Here is a 23,853-nt window from a genome sequence, read left to right as displayed (position 1 = left end):
CCAGTATTAACCCTACCACTACTTCAGGACAACAAATGGGCCAGTGTTTTATTTCTTCATGAAACTCCAAAAACATAACCCTCCTTCTAGCGCAGTTAGGTAAAAAGAAAATATAAGTTGCCAATGAAAAACAAATAAGCTCGATACAAAACGAAAGCGTAGAAACGCAGTTTCACAGCAAAACAACATATGTAAGACTTTCACGAAAATTTGCTGGTCACGTTGCTGATCGACATTTATCTCCACTATAGTTTTCACTGTATTTACGAGACAGTGGCGTGTAGTGTAATATCTTGGAAACAAGACATTCAAAGTTTTATTGAAAGGAAACCTTAATTCAAAATTAATAACTCTTGAAAATCATGCATTCATTATTAACTTATGTCATTTTAGGCCTGAAACCGTATGGCGACCATGGGAAGTGTAGGTCAAGTCCTTTTTTTACGGGGAAAAAATGCGTTGAATCGCATACCTACCCTGCGGGGACAGAGTAGGTTATGTGGAGCTCACCAAGTCAGAAGGACGAGGCATACCCACTAAAAAGACCCCGGTGCTCCGTCACTCGCCATAAGTGGGAGGAAACTGTGGGTTTCCGGACAAAGCCTTCTTTACCACAGCCCCTTCAGTGAAAAGTTGAGCAATTTAACTTTGTCCAGATGATGGTGTTATTTTATGGTTTGGAAGGAAATAATGTCAAAATGAAAATTATCATAATACATATAGTCAGACACGACTGGTTGAAGTAAATTTTTGAATCGGCCTGATTGCCTGAAAATTCTTTTTATCTCCATCATTATTTTAGCCACAGAAATACCACTGTTGAACATAGACCATGGAAACCATTGGTTGCTTGGGGATCAATGGTTTCCATATCGAAAATTCTATAGCGATATAATTATTTGACACCTAAAGCTCTATCATCGTAATAATCATCATCATCAGTCTATATCCACTGTGGCTATTCTTCCCTTAATTTTGCTCTGTCTGATGTCTGTCGGAAGTACGCATCAATATTGATTTGTTACTGTGTATATTTTAAAGACTGCAAACCCTTGAAAAAGAAGCTGATAAATAGTGACTGAGTTTCTTGCGCTGCTTCTTCTCAGCACTGGCTCATTTATTGTCCCGAAGCAGTGGTAGGGTTAATACTGGGACGTGTAAAAGTGCTTTTTAAAAGCCTACTTGCAAAAACAAAATTAGTTTTATGAGTTTTATTATGTAAGTAATCGACATAGTTTGTGGTCATTAAAACTTCATATTTACCAATGCCATAATAAAAGCGAAATAGTGCGTGAGTGTTCAATTATTACAGTTATTATTAGTAGTTACAGTTGTGTAATCTCTTGTAAATAATTAATAATTAAAAATAAACACTGGCACTACTTTCCCGTCTAGAAACGCTAATTGTGGAACCAAAAAGAACGATAATGGAATACATAATGCAATTCATTCATACTAATATAAAGCTGAAGAGTTTGTTTGTTTGTTTACTTGAACGCGCTAATCTCAGGAACTACTGGTCCGATTTGAAAAATTTATTGTTGTGTTGCCCATTTGTCCCGAAGCTGTGATAGGGTTAATACTGCGACGTGTAAAAGCCTACGTGCAAAAATAAATTAGTTTTATGAGTTTTTTTTTATTGAGGAAGGCTAATAACATCACTCTACAGCCAATAGGGGCGGAGCAGTAAAGAAAAATGTTGCAAAACCGGGAAATATTATTCAAACTATTTTCACGCGTACGAAGTCGCGGCACAACTAGTTCATAAATATGTCAGATACGCTGTTTTGAATGAAGGAAATAAATAATAGAACATAATACATGTTGTCGTTTCGTAATTTATGCTAAAATATACGAAGAATACACATTCGGTTCGTGAATAAAAAAGACACGCGAGTTGTGTTTCCTCCCGGTAGAAAGTTGATATTAAAGCATCCTTATGGCTAAACTAATCGGAAAGAAGTTCTGATTTATGCTAGTTACTGATTCATGATAATGGTTATTTGAAATGGCTGGCTAGCTACCACCATCTTATCTAAAGTCTGTCGCCATAACTACAATGTTAACAGCATTATTGTGTTCCGGCAGTTAAAGAAAGAAAGAAAGAATAATTTATTTGGCACATAAAAAAAGAAACAATAAATCAGCACAATAAAATGAAAATAAAAAATAAAAATAACAATAATAATACTTAACAGTTAGTGGTAAGATAGCCAGTCCCTCTGTGGTTGAGGATTCCGGGTGAAGCTCGCTTCCATCTTCGGCCTGATCATCACATACCGTCAGGTGAGATATAGGCCAAGAGCTGGGGATCTCCCAGTTGGGGATAAAAATAAAATTATATTTTTCATTTTAGTCATTGCTGAACATAGGTTCGTGTACTCTTTTATGGCCTCCTACAGTTCTAACGTTTTTACTGAGTCAGTGTCTGAGGAATGGTAGCGGCACGGGAGGGTGTTTTTGTAACGTCAAACTTCAGCGAGACTTCAGACTTGGATGCTCTGTCACGTAATATTTTCAGGTATTATAGATAATTATATCATGCATCAATATAAAGTAAATATAGCTGCCAATTTTCTAGGACAACGGAGAAAAAAATGTTTTCTGAAAATCATAAATTATTAAATAATTCCTAAATTACTGCAGCAATAACCATTTATTTTTGCATAAAGGTAGACGTTATAGTGATAGGTAAATTTATTTACAAAATTCTGACTTAATGTAATTTTTTTAGAAAATATGGTTCTAAAACTGTTTTTTTTATAAAATCACAAAATCGAATATTTCTTCGAAACTAAACAAATACAACTACTAGTTCCTTCATCAATTTTATACATAATAGTAATATCTAACGATTGAATTAATAAAACAGGGATGTCCGCTTCTAAGCCAAAATAAAACACTGTGCGCAGGAAGATTTAATGAAGGCTACTGACAACGCTATTATTGTGGGAGAGTTTGGGCTGACACTGTATAGGTTTGTGTCGACACGACAAGAAAAATTACGAAGTGATATATAAAACAAAGTTTAAACTACTTCTGAAATAAGGAAATTATAGCCCGACCAGGAACATAAAAACCCTCGCCATGTTGCGGAAAACTAATGGTACTAATTTCTTTTAATGGCAACAGTATGTAACGGTTAGCGTTACCGCTGACCTTTATCTTAGATCTAAATTCTAATTTAATTACTATTATCTACCTAAATAAATATACTTAAATAATAAAATATCTAAATCTACGTAAACTACCTAACTAAATAACTTAATTAAATAATTCATAATGTTCTACACTAATCAAATAAATAAAATAATAAATCTACAAGCAAACCCGCGCGAAACAAGTTGTTAAATATTTCTTTTGTTCTCTGTCGAGCGGGCGGGCTGTTTTTTATGCATGCGCAAGCGACGCGCCTACGGCCTCGATGCTCCCGCCGCGTCTCGTAGTCCGAGCCAGAGCGTTATTGAGCACGGACGTATCGCTGTCCGTCACCGCCGGACCCGCGATGTACGTAACTTTATAAAACTCCAAAATGTAATCGCGTATTCGTGAACCCCGCTACCGGGTGAGTGTTGCAAAAGTATTTTTAATGTCTAGATTTTATACTTGTGCTAAATGTAAGTACCTAGCCGCCATTTTGTTCTTGAAATGTGCAATCCATGTGCTCAGTGTATCTGGACGATGTCATTTCGTAATTTTAACTGTTGCTACAATTGTTACTCGTAATATTTTACATCTTATTACATAATAAAATATTAAATGAATCGATTTTACGAAATGACATCGACACGTCATGACCTTTGTATGACCTTGTTCGTACTGTAACGACACTCATTCCAAATTCTATTTAATTTGCTAAATTGAACTATTCTGATTTAATTCTACTGTTCTAATTATTCTAAATTATTGCCTACCTATATTGTTCTATAAATTAATTGCCTACATAGATGATATGCTAAATTATTTTCTACCTACATAATTTAATATTCTGCCTACTTCACTTCACCTTTCACTACTGTAATTCTGTTTGACTGCCACATCATTACATCACCATTTATTACCAAAATCATTCCATCTGCTTCGCTAGTATTTTGATGTCGCAGTCAAACGGACAAAAGCTAGCAACTGCTTTAGTGTCCGCTTTGATTCGCAGGGTTCACGTTCACCTACATCTTCTACGCCTACCTACTACACCATGCATGGTCACCACTGCCGAACCTACCACCTGGCTCTTCAACCCGGCAGAGCTGCCTGCCGTGTCGGACGGCCCGTGCGCACACTCTAAGTGGCCCTACACCACAGTGCGTACGGCCCTAGCCGTCTGGCGCGTCGACGACTCTGCGGGCCTACCAACTCGAGGAACCAAACCACATAACCATCAATGCTAGCGAGGACAGTGGTTTGAATATACTACCACCGGTGACGAATCTCGTGCGATACGATAGTTTGCTCGACAACCCACTCCCTAAGAGTTCTCACTACTTTAAATCTAAATAAATTACTTGTTAACCTAAATTATCTTTTATTTCTCTAACTTCTAATCTAAATTCTATTATGTCACATGGCTCCTAAAGCTCCAAACCGTGACATTGGCGCCCATACCGGTCTATTCTATCGCACTTGAGACGTTACCAGTGAGTTTTACTTGTAATAAATGGTTATTCTTGGTGTTGGCATTCGAATAACTTAGTTATAAGATTGTAACTAATATTGTAATCTCTGTGTGGTAGTACTAAACTTGTAATTTTTGTGGAGAATAGCTACACTATTCTACCTACTATAATTTTCTTAAATATAAAATGTATCTACCTACATTTTATAATATTAACTAAATTCTACCTACCTTTGGTAATATAATTTAACTTTTACTACTACCTACCACACATGGATTTTACTATTGTTAAACTAAATTGTAATGCTTACTGTTGTATTGTGTAAATTGCAACACACACCCGCGTGCCTACCTAGTATTTTTTTATATTACGTACTCGGTAATTCTAATCTAAAATATAAATTTAACTTGTAACTAAAAACGTTACTTCTAAATAAACTATTAAATTAAATAATAAATTGTAAATACTACTAAAAATAAACAATTTATTATACCTACTCGTATCTTACCTACTGATATCTCTTAAACCTATCTTTGGAAATCTAACTTAATTATAAAGTCTAAAACTATTTTTAACTGTCTTGTCTGACGCACCATCTAAAATGGATTGCAAGGTACACTCTACTAAGTACCTCTTTGCATTGCTTAGGACTTAAGATAGGAAGTTGTTGGGTGCAGCAGTTGCTAAACAACTGCGCATACTTGTAATTAGCTGTAGTCTACCCTACAGATAATATTCCGACCTCTTCATTTAATTTATAGTTATCTTATGACTTTCTCTAAATCTTAACTTAATAAATCTTGTGAGTATTATGAGATCTACTAAAAATCATATACTCTGTACGTCAGGTTGCAAGTAAACAGACCTAAAATGTTTATTTTGTTAGTCAGACTCAAGATTAGCTAGTACAGTTAAGATAGCGGATTTTCCTTAGGTAAAATCCTACCGTAAAAAGGGGGATATGTAACGGTTAGCGTTACCGCTGACCTTTATCTTAGATCTAAATTCTAATTTAATTACTATTATCTACCTAAATAAATATACTTAAATAATAAAATATCTAAATCTACGTAAACTACCTAACTAAATAACTTAATTAAATAATTCATAATGTTCTACACTAATCAAATAAATAAAATAATAAATCTACAAGCAAACACGCGCGAAACAAGTTGTTAAATATTTCTTTTGTTCTCTGTCGAGCGGGCGGGCTGTTTTTTATGCATGCGCAAGCGACGCGCCTACGGCCTCGATGCTCCCGCCGCGTCTCGTAGTCCGAGCCAGAGCGTTATTGAGCACGGACGTATCGCTGTCCGTCACCGCCGGACCCGCGATGTACGTAACTTTATAAAACTCCAAAATGTAATCGCGTATTCGTGAACCCCGCTACCGGGTGAGTGTTGCAAAAGTATTTTTAATGTCTAGATTTTATACTTGTGCTAAATGTAAGTACCTAGCCGCCATTTTGTTCTTGAAATGTGCAATCCATGTGCTCAGTGTATCTGGACGATGTCATTTCGTAATTTTAACTGTTGCTACAATTGTTACTCGTAATATTTTACATCTTATTACATAATAAAATATTAAATGAATCGATTTTACGAAATGACATCGACACGTCATGACCTTTGTATGACCTTGTTCGTACTGTAACGACACTCATTCCAAATTCTATTTAATTTGCTAAATTGAACTATTCTGTGGTGCGATTGTCTAAGGCAATCGTATTCATTTGACAGTTCATAACGTACGTTATGATGTGTCAAACGGCTAATTCTAATTGTGTAAGGAGTTCATAAAACGATAACGATATGATAACGATTTGATCGTAATTTTATACGATGAGTGAATGATGAATATGATTTTGACAGAAAATTCGAATTGTCTAAGTTTCATGAGCCCATTGCTAGTGTCAAATGATTGCGGTGACTCGTAACTCATGATAATCGTATAAATTCTCATAGAGGTGTAATTCTATCCTCGTCCTCGTATGCAAATTGTTAATTTATTTCTTTGAAAGATAAAGTGTGGTAAGCGGTGAGTGCTTGGTGTTAATGGAAATAAGTTTTAGTGAGACACAAGAGTTCTTTTTCATCAACAACTATAGCACTAAAAGCTGAGTTACACGTGTTAAGTAGATAAGTGTTTTTCACTTAATTTTACGTGATTAAATTGCACGTACTTAAAACACAAGCACAATCTAAATTTTGACTTGAAACTTACTACTAAGTTTTGTACTATACTACTACGCAATTAATTACTTAAAATTAAGTCAATAAAGTAGTTAGGTAGGTACCTACTTATGTACTTAACACGTTTTAATCAGCCTTAACCCACAATACTGCCAAAGTGGTAGGGTAAAGTTATGTTGGGACATAAGTGCCCTGTGTGGGCTTATTTACAGGAATAAATGACTAATAAAATAAAGAAAACTGTTTAAATATACACATCTTTTTATTTAAATTCTTTACACAGACACAGACAGCTATAAGTACTTCTTTTGTGGTCAGCCTTCGTCTCTTTACAAACTAAGTTTTCATTTTAAATATAATACTATAGGTACTTTAATCACAGCATTCTTGAAAACTTAGTTTTTTTTTGGAACAATCAACAAGATATAAAATAACCATGAAAAATCAACAGCCTCCCTACTCATTTGTACTTGTCGTTTTTGCTAACAAATAATTATGCAATAAAATGTATTGTTTTAAACTTTTATGGTTACTAAAATAATAATCATTAATACACTTCGAAGAGTTCCAACACTGGTAGATGGTAAGACAGGTGCAGGCGCTGTAGAACAAGATGAGAGCTGCAATGACAAACAAAATAACATGTTAGCTGCTAGCTAGGATATAGCAACAACACATATCTATTATCCTACTAATATTATAAATGCGAAAGTTTGAATGTCATAATGTCTGGATGTTTGTTACTCTTTCACGCCAAAACTACTGAACGGATTTTGTGTAAACTTAACAGTATTATTGTTTGTAACCTAGATTAACATACAGTCTATAATTTATGACAATCTGTGACAAACTAAATTTTAAGCGGGTGAAGCCGCTGGCAAAAGCTACTAAAAATACCTTCATTATTTGTGCAACATAAATCATACTGTTCATACATAATAATAATATAAACATACATTATCATATTCCATTATTTAACTTACATATTTTAGAGTAGTAGTAGCAGTAACTGGAGTATTCTCCACCTGGGTGTGGGAAATTATTGGAAGAGTTCCAACACTGGTAGATGGTGGGACAAGTGCAAGTGCTGTAGAGCAAGACGAGAGCTGCAATGAGAAACAAAAAAAACATGTTAGCTGCTAGCTAGAATGTGGCTGAAAAATTGTGATAAATCTTAGTCACTGTTTTTTTTATGCATAACGAGGCAGGTATTTGACCACAATCGCACCAAGTGTTAAGTGGGATGCAGTCTAGGATGGTACATATCTGCGCTGTAAGTGCCTATTCACTCTCGCCTTGTAAACACCCGGATTATAGTCTTCGGGAAAGACAGCAGCAGGCAACAAATTCCAGTCCCTAGCTGTTCGCATTATAAGAGTCATAATAATGTTATGTTGTGTAAGTATGTTGAACAGTTTATTGGTTAATGTCAATAAAAATAGGCCTTACCGTTTTCCAGGCTTGCACCTCTTTAGACGTCCCATCCCCAATCTTGTTTAGTGCCCAGGACGTGTTGCGCCAGAACTCAAGTCAAGGAACCCTCATCACACGACCACGCGCTGTTACTACATTATTTAGCTGGGTCTCCATCTGGCGTGGGCAATTATTCTTGCCTTTGGCACTGAAAATGAAATTGATTATTTGATATGAAGAAACCAAAGTTACAGGAGTAGTTATTGAAACTTGGGTTGTTTTAATTTTTGATAGAATGCCTTAATTTAGTGTAATAATCTATACTTACTTGTGTTTATAAACAAATTTAACAAAAATCAAACTTCGTAAAAGTTTTTCAAGTTTTTTGACACTTGACAGATAACACTTGTCATTCACAGAACATAGATTAAAATACTACTTCTCAAAACACTTATTTATGTATAATTTATTAAATGTGAGATTAAGTTCGCCTTAGGTTAAAATTTTGGCATTAAAGTATAAATAAATAAAAAGAAGTAAACATTTCACGTCGTTTTTCGTAGTCCATTAACGCCACCTATTGTAGAGTAGTAGTCAACTTAGCCTGCCTAGCCTTAAAGTATGTATGCCACCTGGGGGCGGGTAGTGAAACTCGTATTTCATTCGTTCTATGCGTTTGGTTATATGATTTGCAGAGGTAAATTTTTAGTTCGAATTCAATGTTTTTATGAATAAAAGTATGTTATTAAGGTGCAATCATAAAATTTTATTAAAAAAAACTGCATTTGAACATGGATTTGATTTGTTATTTGTTAAAAAATAATGAGTTTTAGCGTATGTTTTTCAATAATAAAACGCAAATCCATGAAACGATTTTATACGACCGGTCACTTTTCGGTCTTCATGGAATGGACAAAATTACACAATTCGAATTTAGTTATACGATCGATGATCAATTGTATTCATTGTCCATCCATGAACAACTTTACACAATCGCACCTGATTTAATTCTACTGTTCTAATTATTCTAAATTATTGCCTACCTATATTGTTCTATAAATTAATTGCCTACATACAATGATATTACAGAACTATAGATATGTTACGTTCATAGAAATTACGATTTTAATCCGTGCCGAGCTATTCCAAATTGCACACATTGACAAAATGTAACTGATAAGTGAAACAAAAGATACGAAATAGCACGCAAATGAAAGAGATAGCTATAGTTTTAACGATTCTGCACTAACTAATCTATGTCCGCAGCGCACGCATCCTTATCGCTCTAACGTCAAAACAAGATCGCTTTCTCTTTCTTAACTTGAACATGGCGCATGGCGCGATGGCGTCTTGATTGTTTGCATAAATAATTAAAAATATAAATACTAAATAATTTTGCATAATCACATGTGGTAAGAGATCCCTTGTATTTTGTTTACTTTAGAGTCATAATTGGTACACACACGATGGCATTTTTTATTTATTTTGGTAAGAACACAGGAACTTACGGTGTGGTACGCACGCGATTGCGCACGACGCAGGCCACACGAAGACTAAACACAAGACGTCCCAATTGGGACGTATTTGAGTATTCACAGCGCGAGCGCTTATAACATATCTGCTTTTGTTTTTATATAATATCATTGCCTACATAGATGATATGCTAAATTATTTTCTACCTACATAATTTAATATTCTGCCTACTTCACTTCACCTTTCACTACTGTAATTCTGTTTGACTGCCACATCATTACATCACCATTTATTACCAAAATCATTCCATCTGCTTCGCTAGTATTTTGATGTCGCAGTCAAACGGACAAAAGCTAGCAACTGCTTTAGTGTCCGCTTTGATTCGCAGGGTTCACGTTCACCTACATCTTCTACGCCTACCTACTACACCATGCATGGTCACCACTGCCGAACCTACCACCTGGCTCTTCAACCCGGCAGAGCTGCCTGCCGTGTCGGACGGCCCGTGCGCACACTCTAAGTGGCCCTACACCACAGTGCGTACGGCCCTAGCCGTCTGGCGCGTCGACGACTCTGCGGGCCTACCAACTCGAGGAACCAAACCACATAACCATCAATGCTAGCGAGGACAGTGGTTTGAATATACTACCACCGGTGACGAATCTCGTGCGATACGATAGTTTGCTCGACAACCCACTCCCTAAGAGTTCTCACTACTTTAAATCTAAATAAATTACTTGTTAACCTAAATTATCTTTTATTTCTCTAACTTCTAATCTAAATTCTATTATGTCACATGGCTCCTAAAGCTCCAAACCGTGACAAGTAACTGAAAACTTCATTGACATGTCACCTTGCATGTCATTATATGCTGTCAAAGTGTAAACAAACTTTATTTTAAATGTGTGCAATTGATTCTGTAAATTAAATTGCTAAAATCTTTTTATAGTCGTGAAAGAAAAGTGGTTCACAATGTGTTAAAGTATTTGTCGAACAGAAATACTACGGGTTCGGACAATATTTTCATTGAATAATGTTTCCGACAAAGGTTGTCAAATTGACTGGCATGCCTATCGTATAGTACAGTCCACTATGAAAATTAGCTGTGGTTTGTTTCAACTATCTATTTTAAAGTTTTTTGTCACTTTGTAAGTGTTGAGTTTTTTGGAATTGGGAAAGAAGTACCGAGTTTGAAGCGTTCGTTCGTGAGCAGACATTGCAGTTGAATATTCAAGTTCTGAATTTGATTATTGATGAATAATAAAATAAATCCTACTAGCTCGATTGATGGTTTCATTTAATTTGTTTATACCAGGTTACCTACAATATAGTCTTTTTTCGTTAATTTATGAAAATATCAAATTAGCCCGTAATCCTGAATCCTGATACAGAAAGTTAAGCTATTCATTTAATACAGGTACGACTGTACTCAGTGTTGCACTATCAAATGCAATTGACGCGCCTCTATGCCAGGGTTTTTATGTTCCTGGTCAGACTATATTAAAAAAAGAACTTGGAATGTTTTACGTAACAAAAAATACATCACTTCATATAACAAAACGTGCAATTATAATTGACATAAATTACTATGACATGACGTGTGATTATTGTTATAATTATTGACATATTAATGTACTTTATGTACGCTTAACATTGTGATTGATGCTTTAAGTATTAGTTAGACACTAATCTGACATCTTGTTAGTACCGTTTTATTTCATTGACGATTAATGAATAATAATTAATTAAAAATAATTGCCCTTTTGTTCCTTTTCAAATAAAAAACAATTGAATAAAAGTATAGTAAGCATAAAAAACTGTTGAAATCGTTTGCGTATAAGACAAAATTCGATACATTCGTGACATTTCGACTATCAAAATTAGTTTCGGGCTACCGTTTCTCATCTAAGTTCACATTACGTCACGTTCACAGGAGCGCTGTTTGAGTTTTCGTACTAAATATTTCGATTGCGATTCGAATACGCAAACGATTTGAAGTCGAAAGTCTTTCGTGCTAGAGTTACAGGACTTATTTTACAAACAATTGAATAACCAGACTTCTCTTTCTTTCCAGATTCAAGAAAACTCTTCGGAGGATATAGAATAACACCATCACACTGCAAAGCATCAAGAGCAGCCAAGTACAACAGAGGCAACAAGATATGCATGTTCAACCACGAATGCGTGCAACGAGGAGGCGAAGTGGTGGGCACTTGCATGGACGGCTTCTTATTTGGGGCTTGCTGTCAATTAAAATCTGACAGCCAGTCCCACATCCCCAAAGGCCCAGGCGTGGTCATGACCAGCTACTTAGACTACCCAGATGCAGAAACCGAAACAGATGATTATGACTCCGATCAGCTCAGCGCGCTTCACAACAGCTTCAGACCCGTCGTTACCCCAGGATATAGACCTGGATTCAGCAGCCAAGTGACGATCACACCAGATGTTAAGACAACCGAAGCCATGCAACAAGAGATGATCTCTGAAGGCTTTAATCAGATCACGAACTCACTTCTGCATTCGCCTCCTAAGGATAATAGTATTTTTGGAAAACCAGTCAAACCTGAAGACATATACAGCCACAGTTCAATAGACCATAGCGTAGCTGATACGATACTCTTGAATGAAAACGGTTCAGTTGCTGAAAATGTCGTCAGACCTTCAGATTTTAACGTCCAAATATCGTCGATGCAAACCAAACCGACTGTAAGCCCTATGTCTTCGACGCCGACCTCGACGCCTAAAACGGTATCCACACATCATCCTGTATACACCAAACCAGGATTTAAACCTAAGCCAGGGAACAAGAATACCAGTAAAAATCCGTCGACAGAAAACTACGTCATGGTGTCAACAGTGACGAAAGAAAGCCAGAAGATTACTGAACTGTCTTCAATTGACAGCATAATTCAAATGCTGAACGATAGCACTCCGAGCATGAAAGAAGAAGCGACATCACCAGCATCAGTAGACTTGGATATCATAGAGAACAAATCTTCACCTGGCCCTACTGGAACTGTAGCTCCTGTTTCATACAGCAGTGGTTACCCCAGCTACTATTCCTCAACAGGACATTACGTAACTATAAACCCAACTCCAAACCCCTCGACTTCTTACTCAAAGCCATCTTTTACCACAAAGAGGCCTTACACTACACCTAACAGTATACCACAAGGTGACAAGCCTACTAGCAAACCTTACTACTCATCCCCTAGTCCTAGTCAATCAACTAGTCAAGCTATAGAAGCTTTTAACAGATATCCTACCGATCCGAATAACTTCAATTCTTTGACAACGTTTAGCTATGTAAGTTCTAGCACAACAGTCGCTCCCACCACTACTTCAAGAAGACCACCGTCTACGAGCTACGTCACTGGTGCCAAACCATTGAGAAGACCTGTCACACCACCGACGAAGATCGTTCCAGGTTACGATGTAGCTCCTGATACATTTTCAAGTGTAACTCCGACAGTAATTGTCCTAAACGGCTTCCAAACATCAAAACCAGAAACATCAACGGAAGAAAAGGAGCCCCAGTTTGTAGAAATATCCCAGGAACCTTTCAAGAAGCCTGTCAGTCAAATCACCGTCAACAACCATATTCAATCGACCAACAACATCTATATGGGAAAACCACCTCAGACATTCGAAAGACCAGCCTCTCCTACAGTAGTTATAACTCCAAAACCACCTCCAGTAACTAGTCCATACCCTCTCAAAGCTTCGACGAAACCTCCAACAGTATCAACCAGTCCCTTCCCAGTTTTTGACTCATACACAGAATACTACGCACCGACGACCTTCAAGCCAGAACTGCAGACGTCTCCAGATGACCTGATCAACTTCCCACCGGTTAGAAATCCTATGCTGAACGCTACAGGGTCTAACCCTGCGTTATACAATACTAGCATCGCACTGTCCGACAATTCAGAGGAACTGCTCCACGATGTTGAATTCACGACCCCCACATGGCAAGAAGACGAGAATTTGAATGAGAAAATGAATCTATTCGTGAACAAAATAGTCGGATCTCTTCAAGGGACCTTCCAGGAGCTGCATGACATTGTAATATTGGACAAAAAGCCAAACGCAACTAGGTTTACAACTCCGAAGCCGACCAAAAAGACTACGACTTCTAAAAGGCCGTTTTTGACGTCCAAAAAGCCGGTCAGGGTGACTACAACGACGACGAGAAGGCCGACGGTGAAGACGTCTAAAAAGCCGACAAGGCCGACAACTGTGGCTTATAGAAGGACCACTACCACTATACCGCCACCAACTACCACGACCACTAAGAAACCGGTAAGTTAGTTTTATACTCTTGTGATAAAGCCTGCTCCGTGAGCACGTAGAATTTTGTCCAATGACCCCAAGCTACCCATCTTTATCGCTCGCGCGTAATTATGTTGCTGTCGCGCTCGCACACTCTCTGCGGGTGCCCGTCGCACAGTCGCGACAGCAATATAATTACGCGCGAGCGATAAGGATGGGTGGCTTGGGATCATTGGACAAAATTCTACGTGCTCACGGACCAGGCTTTAGCTGAGCAAAAATCATCTGCGACAATAATATTCATGCATGAAATTATTCGTTTTGGCCTACTGCATAAATAATAGAGATGGAAATTTAAAAAGGCATTTACGTAAGTACTTATTTACTCGTACTAAAGTGCTTCACTTGCTTCAAATACTGAAAAATCTGAAATCTTATGAATAATCTCTAATATCTCTTAATATGCTAGTTAGTTATTAATTTAATTAAAGTATTTTCACTAGTTCTTTTATGCTTCTAGCTTCTACCTTTCAGTTATTTGTCTGTCTGACTAGTCTACTCGCATTAAATCTTAAATTATGACTAAATATTATGAGTACTTCCTTAGCTTATTTTTTGAAATACTACCAAAGCACCAAGCGACTGAAATAAAATTATTAAAGAAATCGGCCTCTTCCATCAGACTCAAAACTATAGATAAATGTGCATTAATAGCCAAACAAAGGGTTCGTAGACCATGAGATCAATCATTATCCATGGTCTCCTTGAAACCCTCCATTAAGTTTTCATCTTCTTTAACAACTCCACGCCAAAATCAAACCAAAGCCCCGATTAGGGTAATTTTTAACGTCTCCAAAGCAGACGACTTCTGTTTTGACCAATCCGTATCTCAGAATCGAAGAAGCGCGTCTGTATTGAAGACGTTAAAATTTGCGTAATCGGGGCACTGATTCATCCTCCAGCATCAGAACAATTGTGCCTTTCCTCTGATACTCCTCATTCCAGGTCACCACCACGTCCAAGAGGCCCAAGCCGAGCAAGAGGCCGATCACCACCACAGCTCCCACCACCGTCACTACTGTCACCACGGAGTTGTCAGATGAGGTCACCACTGAGAGCGTGGTGTATGAACAAGTGGACTATAATGACAAGAATTGTGAGTATATTCGTTCGCTTCAGCCAAATGACGTCCACTGCTGGACCAAGGCCTCCCCAAGGAATTTCACATCGACTGGTCTTACGCTGTCCGTATCCAGGCCAAATCAAGTTTTGGTATATTGGATTGAAAATAATTGGAATTCTAAAAACAACAACACTATAAAAATATGCTTGGCATTTGTCTCGAAAAGTTTTCAGGAATTCAGCTACAGAGATAGGATAGGGTACTGGATATGACCTATCCTCCATATTGACATTATTTTTATGACCTGTCAAAAAACGACTCTCTTAAATAGATGTAGGTATATAACAATGGGAATCCCTATTGTCCCCGTCATCTAGTCGCGAATTTTGTAAGGCATTTTTTTAATTAATGGTCTCAATAGACTGGTCTGTGAGCACGTAGAATTTTGTCCAATGACCCCAAGCTCCCATCCTTATGGCTCGCGCGTAATTATGATGCTGTCGCGCTTGCACACTCACTGCGGGCGACCGTCGCACAGTCGCGACAGCAATATAATTACGCGCGAGCGACAAGGATGGGCAGCTTGGGGTCATTGGACAAAATTCTGCGTGCTCGCAGACCGGGCTTTAGTCGCGAATTTTGTCAGGTATTTTTTGAGTTTATAGTGTCAACTAGGTACCCAAATACGTATCTATGTATCTTTCATTTCCAGTATGCGGAGTGCGTCCCCTAGTCAAAACGGGCAGGATCGTCGGCGGCAAGAACGCCAAGTTTGGGGAGTGGCCTTGGCAAGTGCTGGTCCGAGAGTCAACTTGGCTTGGCCTGTTCACGAAGAACAAATGTGGCGGCGTGCTGATCACCAGCCGGTTTGTGACCACCGCTGCTCATTGTCAGCCTGGGTGAGTATTGTTGAAAAATGTGAGTGAATCTAATACTCATGTATTCAAAATGGGGCTTTCGTTGATTGGTCACAAAGTCCATCTGTCACAAAGAAGTGTGGGTAAATTGGTCTGATTTTTGGAGCTATACTCGTTTTGTGACTTTTCGTCACAAAATATAAGTAAATTTCGTCCCAAGTTTATTTTTTATTTGTTGTAGTATGGATTGACTCATTATTAGACAATTAATTCTTATTATTCAGTGTTACCCAAGACGACTGTACTTATTATTTGCTTTTAATTTAATTTCTTGACACACGTGGGTATACGCGATAAACTTAATAATTGCTCTGTGGTTGAGGATACAGGGTGTAACTCGCTTCTACCTTCGGCCTGATCATCACTTTGCATCAGGTGAGATGCTGACTAAAGCCTATTCGTTGTGGATAAAATAAATATATCTTTACGTCTTTACTGCTAAAACACAAATACTATAACCGTATTTCGTCTTTCATTCATTCTCCGGCTGTTCATACTATGAATGAACCAGAGATGCGACACAAGTCGACTTTTCATGATCGATGTTCGGCCGAAAATTTAAAAAATGTAGAGATCTTTAATTGAAATCAACATATGATTTGTTTCTAGAGAGGCAGCATTCATTTTCCAAACAGTATTTAACATTGGTTCATAATATAAATTCGTATTTTTTTAAATACCCACATAAGCTTCGGCGAACTCCTTGGCTGTATAACCAATTTGGACGTTACTTACTACTTTGAATCAATTAAATACTACCGAGCTCCGGCCGATTCCATGCCGAATGCTTAAAATTATGGACGAAATTACATTTTACGACAGCTCTACTTCGAATCAATGAGTGGGATGGGTGGGCCACGCGCGTCGTGACATTAATTTCTGCGTACAGTTGACCTCAAAAATGTGTCATGCTTTTACATAAATATTATGCTTTTAGAATTTGTTTAGTTTGTTACTTTGAATAAATAATTATTAATATTTAATCTTCTTGTCAATTAATTACATCTTTTTAAAATGTTAATGCTTTGTTAGCAGATCTTAATAATACAAATACAAAAAAAGTTTTCAGGTTGTTTTCCTTTCATTAATTTTCTTTGACTTATTTTGTTTAGGAAATTGCTTGTTAAACATAGTATTTTATGTCAAAACAGTATCAGTGACTCCAAGTAATTATTGTATGACTTTTGGATCTCTCTGCATTTTTTTAAGCTCGACTGTACCCCGCCGCCCGACTGGGCGGGCGGGGTACAGTCAAAAAGACAACCGACTGGTTGTCTTGCTCTACCTAGAGCTACTGAAAGGAGAGTCTTTCTCTAAAAATCAATGATAATCGTGGAATCAGTAGACTTCAGGCTACTTCTTTAGATGACTACACCGAGGAAGTCTGGCCGTCTCTCTCACACTTATGGCTCTACCATAAAGGAATTTGAAAATACAAAAAAATTAATACAATCTTTATTTTTGGAGCAATTGTTTGGAAAAAAATTTCGTAGGTAGATTTTTGAGTCCTTTTCTTTTGCTAACAATTTCGTAGTGATGTGTCTTATTGTTGCTGAGCAAAAAAATCTTGAAGGTAAATTCCTGAATCGCGATGTTGAAGTTTTTGCTCGCGCTAAGTATATAAGGAAAATATCCGGATATACAATCGGGAGGTCCGTAGCTACGCCGTAAGCCGGATTTGGCAGGGATCCGGTCTAAGTCCCTGCCTAAATATATGTTGAAGCTCAGCAATTCATATATGGTAAAATAAAGGCAGATACACAGAAAATGAAATAAAGAGAGACTCTCTGGTCTCACCACCACGTGCGTAGCTGATTTGACCGCCCTTTTTGCTTTTGAAAAGTATATTATTAAGTTTTTTCACTAAAAAGTGGTTTCACGCTACGTCCGTTACATTTGCTTCAATTTTATTCTTTCTTACGTTACACAGGTTTATATCAAGGAACGTTTCATTTACGAATACAACGATTTTGTTCTTTCTTGTGTTCACCTTACACTAACTTTTTCTTGCGACTTCGCCTGCGTGATATGTTATAGAAAGATTGTAGCGCGCTTCTGCCATTCAAAAACCGGGGTATATAAGGTATCCTATGTTTTTCTGCTTGACAAATTGTTGATTTTATCTGTGCTGAGAAGAAACGCCGGAACCAACTCAGTCACCAGTAGTCACCACTAGTTGCCAGTAATTATCTAACGGTAAAAATAACCAAATTCAAGTACATCAAACATGGTGCAGACTGAACTGACCACGCATTCCTTATAGTTATAGTTTGACCTTATAGTTTGACCCTTTGGACATATAAGGGTATTTTTTAATATGATATCTTAAATTTATTTATTGGCAATTCGGCAAGGTTGTGTGGTATCTTGTTATATGTAGGTATGTGGTAATACAATAATATAATACATTTCAAATTCAAATTCAATTTCCCCAAGACACTAAGTATGTCTTCCTGTCCGTGGTCGCCTCCGAAATCATTTCTACGAGCTATGTGCCCCGCCCACCGAAATTTTTCAATTCTGCGGGCTATGTCAATTCCTTTGGTTTTCCTGCAGTTCATCTCACATCATCACCATCATCTCAGCCATAGGACGTCCACTGCTGAACATAGGCCTCCCCCAATGCTTTCCATGTTGCTCAGTTGGTAGCGGCCAGCGTCCAGCGCCTTCTTGCTACCTTTATGATGTCGTCGGTCCACCTTGTGGGTGGACGTCCCACGCTGCGTTTTCTGGTACGCGGCCTCCACTCCAGAACCTACTGCCCCATCGGCCGTCAGTTCTGCGTACTATGTCCTGCCCATTGCCACTTCAGCTTGCTAATCCGTCGAGCTATGTCAGCGACTTAACTTCGTTTACGGATCTCCTCATTTCTGATTCGATCTCGTAAAGAAACACCGAGTATACCCTCATCTCACATGTACAAATGTTATTACTTCCAGCTTCCTGGCATCCCTAGTAGCAGTCTTTGGGGAAAACGACATAGCCAGCGACAAGGAGGCGCGACGACCGGTGTCGCGCAACGTGCGTCGTGTGATCGTGCATCGGCAGTACGACGCCGCGACGTTTGAGAATGACCTGGCGTTGTTGGAACTGGAGTCGCCTATCAAGTTCGATGCTCATATCGGTATGTTTTTTATTTATTATAAAAGGAGCTTTTTTGGGAGAGGAAAAGGGGCGAAAATAGCTAAAAATTGTCGGCCCTACCTACCTACTTCGTCTACGTCGGCTTTGAACTTTGAATTCTTTATGTTTCCTATTTGCCACTCTTAGAAGAAAACACTTCAGCATACCAATGCAAATGGTACATTTTATTAAAACAATTATTATACTCGTACTGTGTAGTGTGTACTGTACTGGCACTGCCACTGCACTGTACTTTACTGTACTGTACTGTACCTGTGGGACAATAAGTTAAATTGTTATCTTGAAAGAATAAATTCAGTTATCTACAAAGGTCCTAGGTTCAAGTATTTTAGGAAGCATTTTGTTTTCTGCAAAAAAATCTGCGATATTTTAGTATCGGCTGGTACCTAGTAGGCCAAAATATATTCCATTTCTCTGTGGTAAATTAAAGAAGGTCGTCCTCCTTCATTTTTATTGAAAGAGAAACTACTACTAACCCGACCTGACGATGATGTTGATGGTATTACTAATAATTATATTAATGTTTCCTTTCCAGTACCAATCTGCATGCCTCCAGACGAGTCGGACTTCACTGGTCGCATGGCCACCGTGACTGGCTGGGGCCGCTTGAAGTATGGTGGCGGGGTGCCGGCAGTACTACAGGAAGTACAGGTAATATTCATTACCTATACATTATTCAAGGTCACCCAAAGGGCGATGGAGCGGGCTATGCTCGGAGTTAAAGAAATGAGATCCGCAGGAGAACCAAAGTAACCGACATAGCTCGCAGAATTGCTAAAATCAAGTGGCAGTGGGCGGGGCACATAGCTCGTAGAGACGATGGCCGTTGGGGCAGGAAAGTTCTCCAGTGGCGACCACGGGCCGGAAGACGTAGCGTGAGCAGGCCTCCTACTAGGTGGACCGACGATCTGGTAAAGGTGGAAGAGCCTGGATGCGGGCAGCGCAGGACCGTTCATTGTGGAAAACCTTGGGGGAGGCCTTTGTCCAGCAGTGGACGTCATTTGGCTGAAACGACGACGACGACGACGACATTATTATGTACCAGAAAGCGCAGCGTAAGACGTCTCCACAAGGAGGGCCGACAACTTGATAAAGGTAGCAGGAAGACGCTAGATGCAGGCCGCTACCAACCGGGCGATGTGAAAATTATTGGGGGAGGCCTATGTTCAGCTGTCCTGTGGCTAAAATGTTGATAATGAGATTCCCGCTGAAAATTATAATTTGGGAGAAAGTCTCAGCAAAGTTATAGCAGACTTATCAACTCGGAAAGGGATCAACACCGTATCTCCTTTCGCGAACTGTCATCGCCTTTCGCGCGCTGTCAACCGCGAGGCGAGGCGTTTACGTTACGGTGCGGATAAGTGTGCGTTGCAGTATGGAGTTTCATACAAAGAATATTGACCGCCTCGAGTTGATTGATACGGTTACGATCCCTTTTCGGGTTTATAAGCCTGCTACGTCGTTTAAACTGCCTAGATGCCTTATGGAATTTTAAGTCAGCATGTTTCAAGTAATGTATGATAATTATGTTTTTTGTCCTACTCCAGTTTACTCCAATGCTGCTATTTTCGAGTTAAGTTACATGCGCCCGTATTCACAAACGATGCTTGCTTATGGGAAGCGGCAAATGGAACGCACAGCGTTGAATAGAGCTCTGTGATTGGTACGTGTGTCACCTTGTGCGTCCACGCGCACTGTGTGACCTCATAGTAATGTTGGTGAATACGCGCGTAGGTAAATCTAAAACTAAAGAATTGTACTGATGTTTTTATCTTTCGTTTCCAGGTGCCGGTGATAGAGAACAGCGCGTGCCAGGAGATGTTCCAGACGGCTGGCCACGCGAAGAAGATCCTGAGTTCCTTCATCTGTGCGGGATACGCGAACGGGCAGAAGGACTCGTGTGAAGTGAGTAACTTTGTATTTATTATTAATTAACTTGTACAGGTAACAGAACAGTACATACATTTAATTAATAAATAAATATCCTTGGACATTTTACACTGCGCCTCTAGTCCAAAACTAAGTAACCTGAATTAACTGAATTACAGGGCAACATATAACATTTAAATGCCCCTCTCGAAGCTCTCTCATGGTTTCTGCAGAATACCAGTGGCCGTAACGTGCTCCTGAGTACGTTATGGCCTCATACTGAGTAGAGACCAATTTGGTACAACAATTTTATTATTTTTGCTTTATACCGTCAATGTCTATCATTCTATTTTTAGTACCAAATAAATATTTTTTTTCTTTCTCTCTTTCTTTCTTTCAAAATAGATAATGTTTGCATGAATTTTTTACGGTTCAAAGTTTCCTTGGAAAATTCAAATGTTACCCAAGGTGTACGACGTAAGTAAGTAGTTTTCGACAGTATTCGCTCTTACTAAGCGTATAAGTGAAAGATGAGATGGCCAAGCAACATTTTGACTAAGGTGTAGAGTTTGTGAAGTTAGGACCTAGTAGAGTTAAAGCGTTAAGAGTTATAAGTAAGCTTGGCTCTATATGGGATCTGATGACTTATCGACAGTGCAACCCATAATATAATACTCTCGTCATAGCAACATTTTAGATAAAAATGTTATGGTGGGATTGTCTCTTTTTAACAAAATTGTATCAACCTTTTAACAAGTTTTGTATGCATACTAATTCTTCTTCAAGGGCGACAGCGGTGGTCCATTAGTGCTTCAAAGAGAAGACGGCAGATGGCAGCTGGTAGGCACCGTCTCCCACGGCATCAAGTGCGCGGCGCCCTTCCTTCCTGGAGTGTACATGAGGACTACATTCTACAAACCCTGGCTGAAGAGCATCACGGGAGTACACTGAGGGCTGGTGTAGTGGTTGAGGTTACCAGAATCGTGCTTGGACTACAATCATCAGGTATACATAGAAGATTGATGAGATTTTTTCGATTGAGTTAGCCAGAATTTTTCAAAATATAATGAGAATGAGACTACTTGGCACGAGAGACAACCGCTTCAGAGGCTGTTAAATTAAAGGTTCGATTCTTGGCGATCGCTGGAGTATACATAGTAGAAAACTTGGAGATTATTAGTAATTTCTATAGCACAAAATAGGTGCTGACAGTCTTCAAAAAGCTTTTGTAGAGAGATAATTATAGGATCTTCGTCATGCCTCATGGGTAGGGCCATTGAAAAATTAAGCTTGTTGGAGATGTCTTATCAAAATAAAGCCAAGTAAGTTTTTAAACGGATTCATGATGATTGTAGTCCAAGCTATAAAAACCGTAAAGAAACCGGAATCTCGCAAAGAATACGGATTTTCAAATGATGTTCCGCTGAAGGTGTCAACTGATTTTGTTAATTTTCGAAATTGTGTCATTTTATCGTAATCTGTTCCTTAACCTATTTCAAGGTGGCAATATATTTAACTATATTGAACCTCACTATATTGAAACTTTTTTAGAAAAATGAACCTTATTATAAACTAATATTCATTATCAAAATATTGGTTTGTAAATTGAACTCGGATCAGTCTAGTAAATACGATCCTTTTAAGATGTCACTCTTTTTATTTATTCGAATAAATCTGTAGTGTTTTTGATTGCCAATTGAAATTATTTTGAGATGATTGATGCACTTTGATCATTGCTTTAGTAGATTTAATTCTTCCCTAACCTCCAAAATTGCCGAAGTACACTTCTCCAAGAGACTTTATACATAGTGAATTCAATAATCTTATCTACAAATATCCATATTTCAAAAGAAGTCTCGTAATGAAAAGGTGTGCGTTTTTTTCACCTAAATTATTGTTGGTGGTTGGTTGGTGGCTGAATATACAATATAAAAATATTTTGAACTATATTCAGATGAACAAAGGTTGAAAACCTGTTGAAAAAAAAATATACTGGTCAAAATGGCTAGTTACCTGTGACCAACTGATTAGATTTATGTAAATCCGTCCATCACACGATATTCGATTCGATATGTATTTGGTCAAGACTTTATGTAAAAAGTATTATCAAATTATGTTAAGTAAAACTGTAAAAATATTATTCGTAACGCTTGAATAAATTAAATAAAATTGGACATACAATTTATTAAAAACTTCATATGATTTTTAATAAATTTGTGGCAGTAACTCAATTGTATAAATTATACATTCATCAAAGCTCTCTACTCCAAAAAAATATATCAAAATAGAAAAATGCTTATAGGTGTTTTAAAAACCATAAAAAGTTCCAATAAAATGTAATATAAAATTACATAAAAGGACCGCAATTGTTATACTTTGTAAATTAATGCATTTATTTATTGAAATTAATATAGCAAATAAATTAGTTTAAAATATGTTTAATTGTTATCGAATGACTGTATTTATATGAATAATATTTAAATAGAAATGTAAATGTTACATAATATAATTAAAGATGCATTCATAAGAATTTGCTCAAGGTAAAAAAATATATTTTTTGAAACAATGTTAATAAGTTAAAAATAACTAAGCACTGTAATTTTGTAAAATAAAACATAAAGTTACATTATAACTATACAAAAACTAAATAAATTGTATCAAAATAAACTTAGTTAAATATTTTAAGTTTAGTTTTTGTCCATACCAATAATGTGTAGAATGAATGTATGAAAGCTCAAAAATAGATGTAAGTAGAAAAATGTTATTGACTGTTATGCATTTATAAATTAAAAAAATATTTTAAGTATGTTGTGACTTTTATTGATGCTCAAATT

At 37.6% G+C, this 23,853-nt stretch overlaps 1 protein-coding gene and 2 long non-coding RNA genes across 3 annotated transcripts in view; 2 read left to right on the top strand and 1 right to left on the bottom strand.

The window, feature by feature from the left end:
* LOC135084993 (serine protease filzig) overlaps positions 1 to 23,825 on the top strand; it is a 55,370-nt gene extending 31,545 nt beyond the window's left edge. The window contains exons 2-8 of the mRNA XM_063979754.1: positions 11,766 to 13,996; positions 14,972 to 15,122; positions 15,802 to 15,988; positions 18,946 to 19,130; positions 19,686 to 19,801; positions 20,936 to 21,055; positions 21,806 to 23,825. Of these exons, the coding sequence (XP_063835824.1) occupies positions 11,766 to 13,996; positions 14,972 to 15,122; positions 15,802 to 15,988; positions 18,946 to 19,130; positions 19,686 to 19,801; positions 20,936 to 21,055; positions 21,806 to 21,970 (3,155 nt within the window). The 3' untranslated portion in view covers positions 21,971 to 23,825. The remainder of the gene's footprint in view (positions 1 to 11,765; positions 13,997 to 14,971; positions 15,123 to 15,801; positions 15,989 to 18,945; positions 19,131 to 19,685; positions 19,802 to 20,935; positions 21,056 to 21,805) is intronic.
* Positions 3,139 to 4,515, top strand: LOC135085074 (uncharacterized). The gene is made up of 2 exons (XR_010260015.1): positions 3,139 to 3,565; positions 4,154 to 4,515. It is a non-coding gene; the product is annotated as an uncharacterized LOC135085074 (long non-coding RNA).
* Positions 7,049 to 8,998, bottom strand: LOC135085073 (uncharacterized). The gene is made up of 4 exons (XR_010260014.1): positions 8,547 to 8,998; positions 8,255 to 8,426; positions 7,789 to 7,911; positions 7,049 to 7,425 (listed from the first exon to the last, which is right to left on the bottom strand). It is a non-coding gene; the product is annotated as an uncharacterized LOC135085073 (long non-coding RNA).
* Positions 23,826 to 23,853: the final 28 nt, after the last annotated feature.

The sequence above is a fragment of the Ostrinia nubilalis genome, chromosome 27, assembly GCF_963855985.1.
Source record: "Ostrinia nubilalis chromosome 27, ilOstNubi1.1, whole genome shotgun sequence".
Taxonomy (NCBI): domain Eukaryota; kingdom Metazoa; phylum Arthropoda; class Insecta; order Lepidoptera; family Crambidae; genus Ostrinia; species Ostrinia nubilalis.
The sequence above is the reverse complement of the archived record's forward strand: the minus strand, read 5'-3'. Positions and strand labels throughout refer to the sequence as shown.